The sequence below is a fragment of the Manis javanica genome, chromosome 7, assembly GCF_040802235.1.
Source record: "Manis javanica isolate MJ-LG chromosome 7, MJ_LKY, whole genome shotgun sequence".
NCBI lineage: Eukaryota > Metazoa > Chordata > Mammalia > Pholidota > Manidae > Manis > Manis javanica.
The window spans coordinates 79,334,968-79,350,724 of record NC_133162.1 but is presented as its reverse complement, the minus strand read 5'-3'; the positions used below and the strand labels follow the sequence as shown (position 1 = coordinate 79,350,724).

General features: G+C 39.7%; 2 protein-coding genes across 4 annotated transcripts in view; one reads left to right on the top strand and one right to left on the bottom strand.

The window, feature by feature from the left end:
• The window catches only part of PARG (poly(ADP-ribose) glycohydrolase), a 205,415-nt gene extending 202,458 nt beyond the window's left edge, over positions 1–2,957 (bottom strand). For 2 of the 3 annotated variants that reach the window (XM_036999476.2, XM_073241213.1), the window contains exon 1: positions 2,499–2,956. In XM_036999476.2, coding sequence (XP_036855371.1) covers positions 2,499–2,718 — 220 coding nt within the window. In that variant the 5' untranslated portion in view covers positions 2,719–2,956. Of the gene's footprint in view, positions 1–2,498 lie in introns of all 3 variants that reach the window. The other variant, XM_036999477.2, reaches the window with a different exon arrangement.
• An 87-nt stretch (positions 2,958–3,044) lies between these two features.
• The window catches only part of LOC108392432 (mitochondrial import inner membrane translocase subunit Tim23), a 39,904-nt gene continuing 27,191 nt past the window's right edge, over positions 3,045–15,757 (top strand). Inside the window, exons 1-2 of the mRNA XM_017652664.2 lie at positions 3,045–3,295; positions 5,720–5,778. Of these exons, the coding sequence (XP_017508153.1) occupies positions 3,190–3,295; positions 5,720–5,778 (165 nt within the window). The 5' untranslated portion in view covers positions 3,045–3,189. The remainder of the gene's footprint in view (positions 3,296–5,719; positions 5,779–15,757) is intronic.

Here is a 15,757-nt window from a genome sequence, read left to right as displayed (position 1 = left end):
TCCCTGGAGTGCAAAGAGAAACTTGAGGCCGAAAAGGGGAGCTTTTATAGCAACACAAATGGATAAACCATTCCCCATCAGAATGTGAATAGCATGCTGAATTCTCTCTATATGCAGACTTGCAGATTTCAGTCAACAGAAATATCCATTTTCCTATTTCACCTACTTCCCCTAGGATAACTACATATGAAAATTTTTAATTTCCAGTTCCTAAAAGAATTCCAAAGAATGAAACAATAGGCGTTGATAGAAATTTAGACTGAACATTTTATCAATTAGTATCCTGCACCAGGTATACAGAAAACATTTACAAATGTAAAGTACAACCCAAGCATTAATTTGATTCCTCTGCTGCAGAAAATCACAACTAGTGAGGACTGACTGGCCCTCACCACCAACAACTAACTCCTCCTTCATATGCAAGTTAATAGGACCACAAACTAACTTGTCACAGAAGTCAAATACAGTACTTGGAAGTCCTCAACAATGCCCTCTTCCCTCTACTCTCCTTTGCCAAGAAAATCTGCATCCTAAATCTTAAATCCTCCCCCCCTTTTTCTTCATCTTCAAAATAGCACCAACAGCAAAAGAACAGGTACATCACTTACTAGACAACTGCATGTTTCCTACAACTGCTCTCCTTGTCCAGTCTTGACATCGTCTAACCCAGTGTCTACAACCTACAGATGACTAACATTTTTTAATGAAATAATACAGACAACACAAGAATGCATCATACCTAGTAAGGGTAAGTATCATGAAACACTTGTTATAAATATGGCATATTTACCAGATTACATGTATTTCTTATTCTGTGTACCAGGTGAAATTTATACTGTGAGTACAGTCAGAAAAGTCCAACCACTGCCTAAGCCATATTTTCTAAAATAGTAACCAAATGGTATTCCCCCTCTTAAAAGCTTTAGTGGCTCCTCATTAGCCTCAGAATAAAATCCAAACTCCTTGAAATAGCACTGGACTTTGTCCATGATAAGCTCTTGGCCCCCTTCCCAGCCTCATCTGACACTCCTGTCATTCTGTGCTCCAGTCCTACCACCTTTTACACATGCTGTTCCCACTGTCTACATAATTCTTCCTCTCCTTCATTTAATCAGCGAATCCTGTTCATCCTTCAATAGTTAGTTCAGGTTTGCTCCCCACTGCCTCTGAGAAAAGTAAGAGTACATCTCACTGGAGGACTTCCTGACCTCTGCCCAGCCTCATACTGTTCACCAATGTATCCTTTCTGAAATTCTCTCTTCACTGCATAACACAAAAGCCAGGCTTGCTTTCTACTTCTCTGGCTGCTTCTCTTCAGTCTACTCTTAAATGATGGTGTTCCCAAGCTTCTGTCCTAGGTTGCCTTTATTATATTTTCTACATGCTTTATATGATCTAATCTACTCCCACAGCATCAATTGTCATGTTTATGCCGAGAACTCCCAAATCTGTATTTCCAGCACAGACACACTTCTCATGAGGTACAAACCCACAAATCCCATTCTCTGCTGAATCCATCCATTTATCCCCTTCTCTACTGTCCACAACCAACTGTAAACCATCACTATCTCTTACATAGACTAACAACTACCTGGGACCTGCACTTCTGCTCCCTTTCAATCCATTCTTCATTTTCTACACACCAGCCACAAGAACCCTTTAAAAGCTATATATACTGAAAACCTTTTAATAGTTTTCCATTGCCCATAGAAATAAAGTTCTTCTCATCGCCTCCATATCCCAGTACGATCTGATCTTTGCCAACCTCTCTGCAGCTTCCTCTCTCACTACTCTCCCCTGTTAACAGTATGCATCAGCTGCACTGGAATTTTTCCTTACTTCCTCTTCATTTAGCTAACTCATCATTCTTCAGTCCTCAAAATAAACATCTCATCTTCTGGGAGATTATCTTTAATCCCAGAGACATGATTAGGTACTCCTGACTCCTAACACATCAATCTGTTCCTCACTTATTGGAACATTCTTTACCCTTTATTATGTTTACTTTTCTAATGAGTTCGCCTGTTAAGATTTTAGGGTCTGAAGACAGAGGCCAAGTTATTCTTGTTCAACACTGTACACCACAAAGTACAATGCCAGCTAAGACTAAGAGCTCTGGGGGACCTAGTATCTGAATTGAGGGAAGTTGTGTCTTTCTTTTAGCTTTCTTTCCATCTAGATACGAAGGCTTCACATATACAATTTGATCTCCTTAACGACTACGGCAATTTCTCAGTCAAACCCGAGGAAAGCAAACAAGTGGTCTCCTGCCATTTTCGCCCTTTTAGCGACGAGCTCATCAGGGTTTCTCACATCATCAATTGCAACGGGAAAAATGCGGCTCCATTCCCCCACTAGTGGCGTTGGTGGCTTAGCAAGAGGACCTCCTGCGGTGCACACAAGATCGTAAAGGGGTGACTGGAGTCCGTGCATGTTCGGACAGATACGAATGTGTGTGGGCCAAGCCGAAAGACGAAGATCTTTATTTCCCCACGTACCAAGAGAGGTGGCGCTGCCTCTGTGCGGTCCCGCCCGCCCCGAGACGCAGCCTGACGAGGACGGTGGAACCCTGAATTGCACGGAAGCGTCCTTGGGATCGAGGACGCGCCTCTGCCTGCCGGGGAAGCTCCGGGAGTCCGAGGCGGCCGGAGGAGAAGTTGCAGCGGCGCCCCAGCGGGGTCGCTTAGTGCAGGGCCCACAGCCAGGGCCCGCACTCATGCTGGGACCCGCAGCGTACAGTCCCCGGGCCGGCCCGGGCAGAGAGCCTCAATCACTAACCCTGTGAGGAACGGACTGCACCTCCTCCTCGGCGCCTCCCGGCACCATCCCTCTCTGCCGCTGCCTGCTTCTGCAGCTGCCGCTCCGCCGGCTTCCAGAGCTAGGCCCTATCCAGCCTTCTGCCTTCTCTCTACGACAAGAACCCCACCTGCCTCAGGAAGCGCCGCTTTGACGCTAACTTCACTTTCCCACCCCCGGAAAGCTGCCGTTAGGCGTATCCGGCTTCCGGGGAGTACACTGTCGCAAAGCGGAAGTGTAAGGCTTAGACGGCCCCGGCGACGGCCCGGAGGTCACCGTGCGAGAGAGCTGTGGCCACGCGGGTCTTCCCCCTGTTACCGAGGAGCAACGGCCCGCCAAGCAGACAATCTCTGAGGCGGCGGAGATAAGTAGACGGGAGTTTGCTGCGAAACCATGGAGAGCGGCGGGGGAAGTGGCAACAAAACCACAGGGGGGTTAGCCGGCTTTTTCGGAGCGGGAGGAGCGGGTTACTCGCATGCGGATTTGGCCGGCGTTCCGCGTGAGTATCGGGCCTAGCTTGCGAACATCTCGACTGGTTCTGTGGCTACGCCTGACGTGCAGCGTGACCTGTGCTGTTTTCGCTGGCGTGGACAACCTTCAGTGCCAGTAGTGGGGTTAGTGGGGTTAGTGTGTCTGCGCTGCCGCTCTTCAGTATTGAACGAGTTTTTGGAAGTGTGGCTCCCCGAGAAGCTCTCAGTGGTTGACCTGGGCTCAGTAGATGTTGTGTTTTCATTTTATATCCAAGCCTTGGGTCTTATTTTTTCCTCCCACACATTCTTTGCGTCTTGACTGTGTTCTTGAGCCTAGGTTAAGATAAGAGCCCAGCACTGCAAGTAAATGCATTCCAAATAGCCAACCCGTAGGTAAATTTTTATCACGAAGTGACACATTCTAAAACACAAAATAGCCTTCAGGGCAGGTCCCTTAACAGTGCATGCATACAGGCGGAGAGAAATACGAGTCAGGACTACTGGAGGAGCTGGAAAGTGAGCTGCACTTTAAAGGTCATTTGTAGACTTGAAGAAAAGCCAGATAAAAATTTTAGAAGACGAAATAATGCACGATGGAGGATGCAGAAGCATGAATATCCTGCCTGGTCCCTCTTCTAATCCTGTGAATATGTATTTCATATATTTGGGACTTTGTAAGTGTGGTATTCAATTGGATAAATAGAACTTGGACTTAAAGATAGTAGGAAGTTGGTGGAGAATAACCACGTTAGAAAGCTGTTTTTTTGGGGTTTTTTTTTTTTTCAGAATATTGTACTATTTCTCCAGATTCTTTATGCTCAGGAACAAAAATGCCATTTCAAGTTATTAGTGTCACCTGTGTCAAAACTGAATCTGGAACGTAGTTTATTATATATAATAAGTCTTAAGAGCTCTGAGTTTTGGACCACAAAGAGTACTTGCTTAAAGGGTACAACACTGTTACATTAATTTGATTAAGATTTGAAGGTAAATTGAGAGATCCAGGGGTGAACACCATTCATTGAGCACCTACAACAGCATTTTTAGGTGCAGGATTACAGCAGTTAAATTTTAAAAGGTGATTGCTACTTTCATGGAGTTTACATCTATTGAAGTGAGTCAAGTAACAGAACATTTCAGTCAGTGATATGTGTGTGTAAAGGCAGTTAAACAAGGTCATGAGATGGTGTTGGGAATAGGAAGACATTTGAGAAAAGCAACTCAGAGGTGTGGACATTGAGCTGTGAGCTGACTACAGTACAAATGCCTGATGGGGAGGCAGGTGTACCAGAGGAAATGGCTAGTACACATGCCCTGAGAAAAAAAAAACGGCATGTTTGAGGAACAGCTGTCAGGCCAGTGTGTTTACGGAGTTGGAAGCTGTGAGGAGTTGGAGTGGTAGGAGATAATGAGATCAGAGGGGCAAGGAATGGCAACTATTGTAGTGTTTTGTAAGCCATGGTTAGTAGTTGGGATTTAATTAAAAGTGTAAATGGAAGCATTAAGGCTGATTTCCTTTTCTTGGAAAACCACGTTAGTTGCTATGTAGAAAATGAATTGAGACTAGAGCACAGAGAGAGTCCAGGTAGGTAGGAGGTTGTTATTATAGTCTAGGTGAGATTTAATGTTTGGACTAGGATAGTAGCAATAAAGATGGTGGTAAGTAACACAAATTGAACATACATACTGAATATAGAACTAATAAGACTTTCAATTGATGAAAAGACCACAGTCATGGGTAATGCACAGATCTGTGAACAATCAACTTGAGGTACAGAAGGATCCACAGATCAAAATGTGAGAAAGTTGATTTTCCTTGATATTTCTGTCTTCAAAGTTAGTGAGATTCAAGTCTGGCCCTCTGAGAATTTCCATTTTCTTTTGCCCTGACCCCCATCCTTAGGTCCCAAGAATCCCAATCCTTAGACCTAAGAATTTTCTACCCTGCCACACTAAATCATCTCTGCCTATGACTGTCAATAGTAAGATCAGAAGGAACTGTCTTAAAACATTTATACCCATTTATACCCAATACATACTGGTTTTCCCATGCAATTGATTGGCCTCTTGTCAGTCTTACTTTGCAGTTTATATAGCTGGCAAGCATTCTTCTAGCAAAGAAGAATGCAATTAACCTTGTGAATTGATCTGAGCTATGCTTCTTCCTACTTTGATTATTTGATCCTTCTTATGGCCAGTATCTTCTTGGTATGAGAGCCTAAGCCCCCAGTATAAGACCTGGTTTGGGATTGAGGACCTCAGGAAGAGGCAGCCCCAAAACTGCCAGACAGGGAGGATAAGCATAGAAAAGTGGAAGAAAATGTCTCATTCAGTAAGCCTGTACATCAAAATTGCATATACGAAACAACCAAGAGAAGAATTAAGATTAAATGAAAACAGCTTTTTAAAATTTTGTTGCTATATTGCAATATGATGCTTTGTTTTCTCTCCAGTGACTGGTATGAACCCTCTGTCTCCTTATTTAAATGTGGATCCACGATATCTTGTACAGGTAAGATTAAGACTAGTTCTTTTATGATTTTTACTTTAACTTAACCAGTTTTTAAGAAACTGTCAGGTACTTACGCTGTCTTGGTCTTGGCATGTACTTACGGAGGCATGAAGTCTCTGGTCTCCATTCACTCTTTTTTTCCTCACAAACCCTGGGGATTTGGCTTTCGTCTCTCCCTGACACTAGTTAATTCCCTTTAAAGGGTTTTAAGGATTGTTTGTTTTTCTGTTTTTTAAATTGTGATAAAACACTAATAAAATTTCCCATCTTAACCATTTAAGTGTACTGTTCAATGTGATTGAATACAGTTGTTATGTTGTACAGCCATCACAACCTACCATATCCATATTTCTTTGCATCTTGTAAATATGAAACTCTGTGCCAATTAAACAATAACTCCTCATTCTGCCCTCCTCTGAGCCTGTGGCAACTGCCCTTCTGCTTCCTGTCTCTAAATTTGGTACTCTAAGTACCTGAAATAAGTAGGATCATACAGTAATTGTCTTTTTGTGACTGGCTTATTTCATTTAGGATAATGTCCCCAAGGTTCATGTATATTGTAGCATGTGTTAGAATTTCCTTTTTTAAGACTGGATGTTACTCCATTTTGCTTATCCATTCATCTGTTCGTAGATGCTTGAATTCCTTTGATGTTTTAACTGTTGTGAATAGTGCTGCTGTGAACATTGGTATACAAATACCTCTTCCAAACTCTTTTTCCAGTTCTCTTGGTTATATATCCAGAATTAGAATTGTTCAATCATATGGTAATTCTACTGTTAATTTTCTTAGGGACTGCCATGCTGTGTTCCACATCATCTGTACCATTTTACATTCCCACTAACAGTACACAGGGTCCAAGTGTCTCCACATCCTGCCAACACTTGTTATTTTCTGTAGTTTATTGATCATACCTATTCTACTAGATGTGAGGTAGTGACTCACTGTAGTCTTTTTTTTTTTTTGGTATCATTAATATACACTTACATGAACAACATGCTGTTTACTAGATTCCCCCCATTATCAAGTCCCTGTCACATACCCCATTACACTCACTGTCCATCAGAATAGTAAGATGCTATAAAATCACTACTTGTCTTTTCTGTGCTATACTGCCTTTCCCATGCCTCCCCATGTGTGCTAATCATAATGCCCCTTTTTCCCCTTATCCCTCCCTTCCCACTCGTCCTCCTCAGTCCCTTTCCCTTTGGTAACTGTTAGTCCATTCTTGGGTTCTGTGAGTCTGCTGCTGTTTTGTTCTTTAAGTTTTTTCTTTGTTCTTATACTCCACAGGTTAGTGAAATCATTTGATACTTGTCTTTCTCCACCTGGCTTATTTCACTGAGTGTAATACCCTCTAGCTCCATCCATGTTGTTACAAATGATAGGATTTGTTTTCTTCTTATGGCTGAATAATATTCCATTGTGTATATGTACCACATCTTCTTTATCCATTCATCTACTGATGGACACTTAGGTTGCTTCCATTTCTTGGCTATTGTAAATAGTGCTGCGATAAACATAAGGGTGCGTATGTCTTTTTCAAACTGAGCTCCTGCATTCTTACTGTGAATTCCTAGGACTGGAATTTCTGGGTCAAATGGTATTTCTACTTTTAGTTTTTTGAGGAATCTCCATACTGCTTTCCACAAGCGTTGAAATAATTTGCATTCCCACCAGCAGTGTAGTGGGGTTCCTCTTTCTCCACATCCTTGCCAATATTTGTTGTTTGTCTTTTCAATGGTGGCCATCCTAACTGGTGTGAGGTGATATCTCACTGTGGTTTTAATTTCCATTTCTCTGATGATTAGCGATGTGGAGCATCTTTTCATGTGCCTGTTGGCCATCTGAATTTCTGCTTCGGAGAAGTGTCTGTTCGGATCCTCTGCCCATTTTTTAATAGGGTTATTTGCTTTTTGTTTGTTTAGGTGGATGAGTTCTTTGTATATTTTGGATGTCGACCCCTTATCGGATATATCATTTATGAATATGTTCTCCCATACTGTAGGATGCCTATTTGTTACACTGATGGTGTCCTTTGCTATACAGAAGCTTTTTAGTTTGATATAGTCCCACTTGTTCATTTTTGCTTGTTTCCCTTGCCCTTGGAGACATGAAGAAATTGGTCATGTCTATATTCAAGAGAGTTTTGCCTATATTTTCTTCTAATTGTTGTATGGCTTCATGACTTACATTCAGGTCTTTGATCCATTTCAAGTTTACTTTTGTGTACGGAGTTAGACAGTAATCCAGTTTCATTCTTTTACATGCAGCTGTCCAGTTTTGCCAACACCAGCTGTTGAAGAGGCTGTCATTTCCCAATTGTATAACCACGGCTCCTTTATTGTATATTAATTGACCATATATGCTTTGGTTAATATCTGCACTCTCTGTTCTGTTCCACTGGTCTATGGGGCTGTTTTTGTACCAGTACCAAATTGTCTTGATTAATGTGGCTTTGTAGTAAACCTTGAAGTTAGGAAGTGAGATCCCCCTGCTTTATTCTTCCTTCTCAGGATTGCTTTGGCTATTTGAGGTCTTTTGTGGTTCCATATAAATTTTAGAACTATTTGTTCCAGTTTGTTGAAGAATTCTCTTGGTATTTTGATAGGTATTGCATTGAATCTGTATATTGTTTTAGGCAGGATAGCCATTTTGACAATATTAATTCTTCCTAGCCAAGAGCATGGGAAGAGTTTCCATTTGTTAGTGTCCTCTTTAATTTCTCTTAAAGAGTGTCTTGTAGTTTTCAGGGTATAGGTCTTTCACTTCCTTGTTTCCTGATTTCTCTCTCTGCTAGTTCATTGTTAGTGTATAAGAATGCCACATTTCTCTGTATTAATTTTGTATCCTGCAACTTTGTTGAATTCATATACTGGTTCTGGTACTTTTGGAGTGGAGTCTTTAGGGTTTTTATGTACAATATCATGTCATCTGCAAATAGTGACAGTTTGACTTCTTCCTTACCAATCTGGATGCCTTTTATTTATTTGTTTTGTCTGATTGCTGTGGATAGGACCTCCAGTACTATGTTGAATAAAAGCAGGTAGAGTGAGCATCCTTGTCTTGTTCCCTATCTTAGAAGAAAAGCTTTCAGCTTCTCACTCTTAAGTATGATGTTGGCTGTGGATTTGAAGTATATGACCTTTATTATGTTGGGGTACTTGCCCTCTATACCCATTTTGTTGAGAGTTTTTATCATGAGTGTATGTTGAATTTTGTCAAATGCTTTTTCAGCATCTATGGAGATGATCATGTGGTTTTTGTCCTTTTCGTGGATGTGGATGATGTTGATGGATTTTCTAATGTACCATCTTTGCATCCCTAGGATGAATCCCACTTGGTCATGGTGTATGCTCCTCTTGATGTATTTTTGAATTCGGTTTGCTAATATTTTATTGAGTATTTTTGCATCTATGTTCATCAGGAATATTGGTCTGTAATTTTTTTTTTGGAGGGGTGTCTTTGCCTGGTTTTGGTATTAGAGTGATGCTGGCTTCATAGAATGAGTTTGGGAGTATCCCCTCCTCTTCTATATTTTGGAAAACTTTAAGGAGAATGGGTATTACGTCTTCTGTATGTCTGATAAAATTCCACAGTAAATCCATCTGACCCAGGGGTTTTGTTCTTGGGTAGTTTTTTGATTGCTGCTTCAATTTCGTTGCTGGTAATAGTTCTGTTCAGATTTTCTGTTTCTTTCTGGGTCGGTCTTGGAAGGTTGTATTTTTCTAGAAAGTTGTCCATTTCTTCTAGGTTTATCCAGTTTGTTAGTATATAGATTCTCATAGTATTCTCTAATCATTCTTTGTATTTCTGTGGTGTCCGTCATGAATTTTCCTTTCTCATTTCTAATTCTGTTTATGTGTGTAGATTCTCTTTTCTTCTTAATAAGTCTGGCTAGGGGTTTATCTCTTTAATTTTCTCAAAGAACCTGCTCTTGGTTTCATTAATTATTTCTATTTTATTCTTCTCAATTTTATTTATTTTTCCTCTGATCTTTATTATGTCCCTCCTTCTGCTGACTTTAGGCTTCATTTGTTCTTCTTTTCTCAGTTTCAGTAATTGTGAATTTAGACTGTTCATTTGGGATTGTTCTTCCTTCTTTAAATAGTCCCGGATTGCTATATACTCTATATACTTCTCTCTTAGAACTGCCTTCGCTGGGTCCCACAGAAGTTGGGACATTGTACTGTTGTTTCATTTGTCTCTATATATTGCTTGTTCTCTGTTTTAATTTGGTCATTGATCTGTTGATTATTTAGGAGCATGTAGATAGCCTCCATGTGTTTGTAGGCTTTTTTGTTTTCTTTGCGTAATTTATTTCTAGTTTCATACCCTGTGGTCAAAGAAGTTGGTTGGTACAATTTCAGTCTTTTTTAATTTACCAAGGCTCTTTTTGTGGCCAAGCATGTGGTCTGTTCTGGAAAATGTTCCGTGTGCACTTGAAAAGAATGTGTATCCTGCTTTTTGTAGTGTAGAGTTCTGTAGATGTCTGTTAGGTCCATCTGTTCTAGTGTGTTTTTCAATGCCTCCATCTCCTTACTTATTTTCTCTCTGGTTGATCTGTCTTTGGAGTGAGTGGAGTGCTGAAGTCTCCTAGAATGAATGCATTTCATTCTGTTTCCCCTTTTAGTTCTGTTAGTTTTTATTTCACATTTGTAGGTGCTCCTCTGTTGGGTGTATATCTATTTATAATGTTTATATCCTCTTGTTATACTGACCCTTTTATCATTATATAATGTCCATCTTTGTCTCTTGTGACTTTCTTTGTTTTGAAGTCTGTTTTGTCTGATAGAAGTACTGCAGCACTTGCTTTTTTTCTCCCTATTAGTTGCATGAAATCTTTTCCGTCCCTTCACTTTTAGTCTGTGTATGTCTTTGGGTTTGAAGTGAGTCTCTTATAGACAGCATATAGTTGGGTCTTGTTTTTTTATGCATTCAGTGACTCCATGTCTTTTGATTGGTGTATTCAGAGCATTTACATTTAGGGTGATTATCGATAGGTATGCACTTATTGCCATTACAGGCTTTAGATTCGTGGTTACCAAAGGTTCAAGGGTAACTTCCTTACTATCTAAGAGTCTAACTTAACTCACTTACTATGCTATTACAAACACAATCTAAAGGTTCTTTTTTTTTCCCTCCTTTTCTTTATCCTCCATTTTTTATATATTAAGTATCATATTCTGTACTCTTTGTCTATCCCTTTTTATTACCTCTGGTGACAGCTATTTAACCTTAGAAACACTTCCATCTATAGCAGTCCCTCCAAAATACACTGAAGAGATGCTTTGTGGGGGCTAAATTCTCTCAGCTTTTGCTTATCTGGAAATTGTTTAATCCCTCCTTCAAATTTAAATGATAATCTTGCCAGATAAAGTATCCTTGGTTTGAGGCCCTTCTGCTTCATTGCAATAAATATATCATGCTACTCACTCCCTTCTGGCCTGTACGGTTTCTGCTGAGAAGTCTGATGATAGCCTGATGGGTTTTCCTTTGTATGTGATCTTTTTTCTCTCTCTTGTTGCTTTTAATAGTCTGTCCTTATCCTTGATCTTTGCCATTTTAGTTATTATATGTCTTGGGTGTTGTCCTCCTTGGTCGCTTGTGTTGGGACATCCGTGCACCTCCATGGCCTGAGAGACTATCTTCTTCCCCAGATAGGGGAAGTTTTAAGCAATTACTTCCTCAAAGACACTGTCTATATCTTTTTCTCTCTCTTCTTCTTCTGGTACCCCTATAATGTGAATATTGTTCCGTTTGGATCGGTCACACAGTTCTCTCAGTATTCTTTCATTCTTAGAGATCCTTTTTTCTCTCTGCGTCAGCTTCTTTGTATTCCTGTTCCCTAATTTCATTTATCGTATTCTCCACCATATCCAGTCTGCTTTTAATACCCTCCATTGTGTTCTTCAACAATTGGATCTCTGTTGTAAATTCATTCCTGAGTTTTTGAATATTTTTCTGTACCTCCATAAGCATGTTAATGATTTTTATTTTGAAATCTTAGGAAGATTCACGAGTTCAATTTCATTTGAATCTTTCTCAGGGGTATTCATAATTTTGCTTTGAACCAGGTTCCTTTGACATTTCATAATTTGTCTGTCGTACCCTCTAGTTTCCAGAAGCTCTACTCTCTGGAGCTGCTCAGCCCCTGAAGCAATGTCAGGGGTCACAGGGGAGTGGTATTGCTGCTTGGGGTGGGGGGGAAACTGTTTCCTGCTTCCTGGCTGCTATATGTCTGTCTCTACTGCCAGAACCAGTGGGCTATACACACAGGTGTAAGCCTCTATGGTTTGTGTTTGTAGCTGCCGCAGGTGGGGGCTTCCCTTTGGCTGACCTGACGCCATGGCAGGGGTTGCCAGTTTGCAAGCCTGAGCCAGATGCAGGCTAGCCGGGAGGAAGACACAGCAGGCTGCGTATCATGGTGGGGGGCCTTGGAACTGTGTAGCCAGCCAGGGGGATGGAGCACCTTGAGATTGTTTAAGCTCCCAACCTGCTAGGCAGAGTGCACCTGGGCAATTTTGCCTACATGTAGTTTCTCCTAAGCAGTAAGCTCTGTGCAATCCTTGCCCCTTTAGCAGCTCTCTCGCTTTTAGGAAGTCTCTCAGACTGCCCACCCATATCAGCTAGATATGAATCCCTGTTTTCCACAAGCAGCCTGGAGTCTCTCTCCAGGTATTCCGCCTGTCTTAGCTTTCCAACCATACTAAATCACCAGAGCACCATGCAATATAGGTTTATGCTCCCAGAGCAGATCTCCAGGGCTAGGTGTTCAGCAGTCCCAGGCCTCCACTCCCTGCCCACTCTGTTTCTCTTCCTCCCACTGGTGACCTGCAGTGGGGGAAGGGCTTGGGCCCCTCCAGGTCACAGCTTTGGTACATTACCCTGTTCCGTGAGGTCTGTTCTTTGTTATAGGTGTATGTAGTCTGGTGCAGCCTTCTTTCCTGTTGCTCTTTTAGGATTAGTTGTATTAACGTATATTTTCATATTACATGTGGTTTTAGGAGGAGGTCTCTGTCTCACCTCTCACACTGCCATCTGTAATCAAATCCTCTCATTGTAGTTTTGATTTGCATTTTCATAATGATTAGTGATGTTCAGCATCTTTTCATGTGTTTTTTGGCCATTTCTATATCTTATTTGGAGATATGGCTATTCAAGTCCTTTGTCTATTTTTGAGTCTTTATTGAGTTTTAGGAGTCTTGGCACTCTTTATTGGACTACGTGTGTGTGTGTGTCACATATATATGTATATATGTAAGGGTTTATTTCTGGGCTTTCACAATTTTTCCAGAGTGTTCATTGCTAGTATATAGAAATGCAACTGATTTTTTGTGTGTTGGTTTTTATATCCTGCTAATTTGCTGAATCCATTTAGTAGTTTTAAGATTTTCTTTGTGCAATCTGTAGAATTTTCTACATACAAGACTGTATCATTTTCAAAGAAAGAAAATTTTACTTCTTCCTTTCCAGTTTGGGTGCCTTTTATTTCTTCTTGCCTAATTGCTCTCTAGCGGGAATATCTAGTACAAGTATTCCCTACTTTTTGAAAGTTTGCGTTACTCCACTTTACTTTTCGAAAGACTTACTTTAGTATCTGTTTTCATTAACCAAAATAAATCTACAGAGAGAATTTTTACTTTTATAAAAAAAGCTAAAAACAGCATACAGTGTTTTTTTTGCAGCAAGCTGTTAGAGAGGCAGTGCCTACCCTAAGCAGGGAGAGTGGCATCACGAAACTCCTCCCTGGGAGCTACACTCAGCATCCCAGCATCAAGCCACCATAGTTCTGAGCTGTCTGGGGAGCATTTGTGCTTTATCTTAATTTTGTGCATTTTTTCTCAAACTGTGTCCTAAAGTAACAGAAAAACCTAACAGAGGTTATTTTTGGGGCCTAGGAAGGCTCAAAAAATTTTCCATGTAAATTAATGGTAATCATTTCTTCACTTTATATGGTTTTGTCTTACAAAAAATTTCTTAGGGACCCTTTACTTTCAGATAGTGAGAAAACCAGCACTGTTGAATTGAAGTGGCAAAAATGCGCATTCTTGACTTTTCCTGACATTAGAGGAAAAGCTTTCAGTTATCTTTGAGTATTGTTATGTTCACTATGGGGTTTTCATGTATGGGTTTTATTATGTTGCAGTAGTTTCCTTCTATTCCCAGTTTGTTTTTTTTTATTGTGAAAATGTGTTGGATTTTGTCAAAGCTTTTTTCTGCATTAGTTGATCGTGTGGGGTTTTTTTTGTTGTTCATTCTGTTAATGTGGAGTTTTCATATGTTGGACCATCTGCATTCCACAGATAAATCCCACATGGTCACACTGTATAATACTTTTAATACGCTGAATTCGGTTCCCTAATATTTTGTTGCAGATTTTGCATCAATATTCATAAGGGATATTTGTCTAGTTTTCTTGTAGTGTCTTTGTCCGGCATTTGTAGTAGGGTAATGCTGGCTTCAATTCTTACAGTTACAAAGTGTTCCCAGTATTTCCTCCACTTCGATGTTTTGGGAAAGTTTAGGAAGAATTAGTGTTAGCAGTTGTTTAAATGTTTGGTAGAGTTCACCAGTCAAGCCATCTGGTGCAGGAATTTTTTTTTTGTTCTTGTGAGATTTTACTGCTTACTTCACTTTTCTTACCAATTACTTACCCATTCATATTTTCTACTTCTTGGTGCATTTTGTGTTTCTAGAAATTTGTACATTTCAACAAGATCATCTAATTTGTCATCCATAGCACTTTCTTGCAATTCTTTTTAATTCTGTAGAATCAGTAGTGATATTTTCACAGTCGTTTCTGATTTTACTAATTTGAATCTTTCTTTTTTTGTAGTCCATCTAAACTAAAGATTTTTCAATGTTGATTTTTTTCAAATAACCAACATTTGATTTCTTTTAAGTTTTCTCTCTTGTTTTACTATTCTCTATTTAATTTACCTCTGCTCTGATCTTTATTGTATCCTTCCCTCTGCTAGCTTTCAGTTTAGTTTCTTTTCTAGTTCCTTAAGTTGTAAAGTTAGATTGTTGACATCTTTCTTGTTTCTTAATGGAAGCATTTATAGCTATAAATGTCTCCACTAGCACCACTTTGACTGGATCTTATAAGTTTGGGTATGTTGTTTTGTTCTTACTCATCTCATGTATTTTCTGATTTCCCTTGTGATTTCTTCTCTAATCTGTTGGTTTTTTAGGGGGTGTTTAATTTCCGCAAAATTGTGAATTTTCCAGTTTTACTTATGTTGTTGGTATCTAACTCATCCTGTTGTCATCAGAGAAGATACTTTGTATGCTACATTTTAAAATCAATTGAAACTTAATTTGCGGCCTAACAGGTCTCTCATAGAAAGTGTCCCATGTGCACTTGAAAAGATTGCATATGCTGTTGAGGATGGCTAAGGTGTTTTATTTATGTCTTAGATCTCATTGATTTGTTGTGTTGTTTAAGTCATCTGTTCCCTTATTTTCTGTCTGGTTGTCATGTCTCCATTGAGAGTGGAGTTTTAGTCTGCAACTATTATTGTAGAACTTTCTATGTCTTTAATTCCATCACCTGTTACTTTATTTTAATGTCTGTTATTAAGAAAATGTTTATAATTGTTACATCTTGCTGTATTGAACCTATTGAACCTTTTATTAATATAAAGTCCTGTGTCTCTTACAAAATAAAAAAAATGACCTTTTATTTAAAGTCTGTATTTTCTGATATTAGTATGGAATACCCTGCTCTGTTTTGGTTATTAGTTGCATGGGATATCTTTTTTTTTTATCCTTTCACTTTCAGTCTTTTTGTGTCTTTGGATCTAAACAGTCTCTTATAGACCCTATATAGTTGGATTGTGTTTTTTTTAATCCATTGTGCCAAACTCTGTTAGAGAGTTTAATCATTTTCATTTAAAGTGATTGATAAATAGGGATTTCTGTGATTTTGGTATTTATTTTCTGTATGCCTTCCAGCTGTTTTGTCCTTCATCTC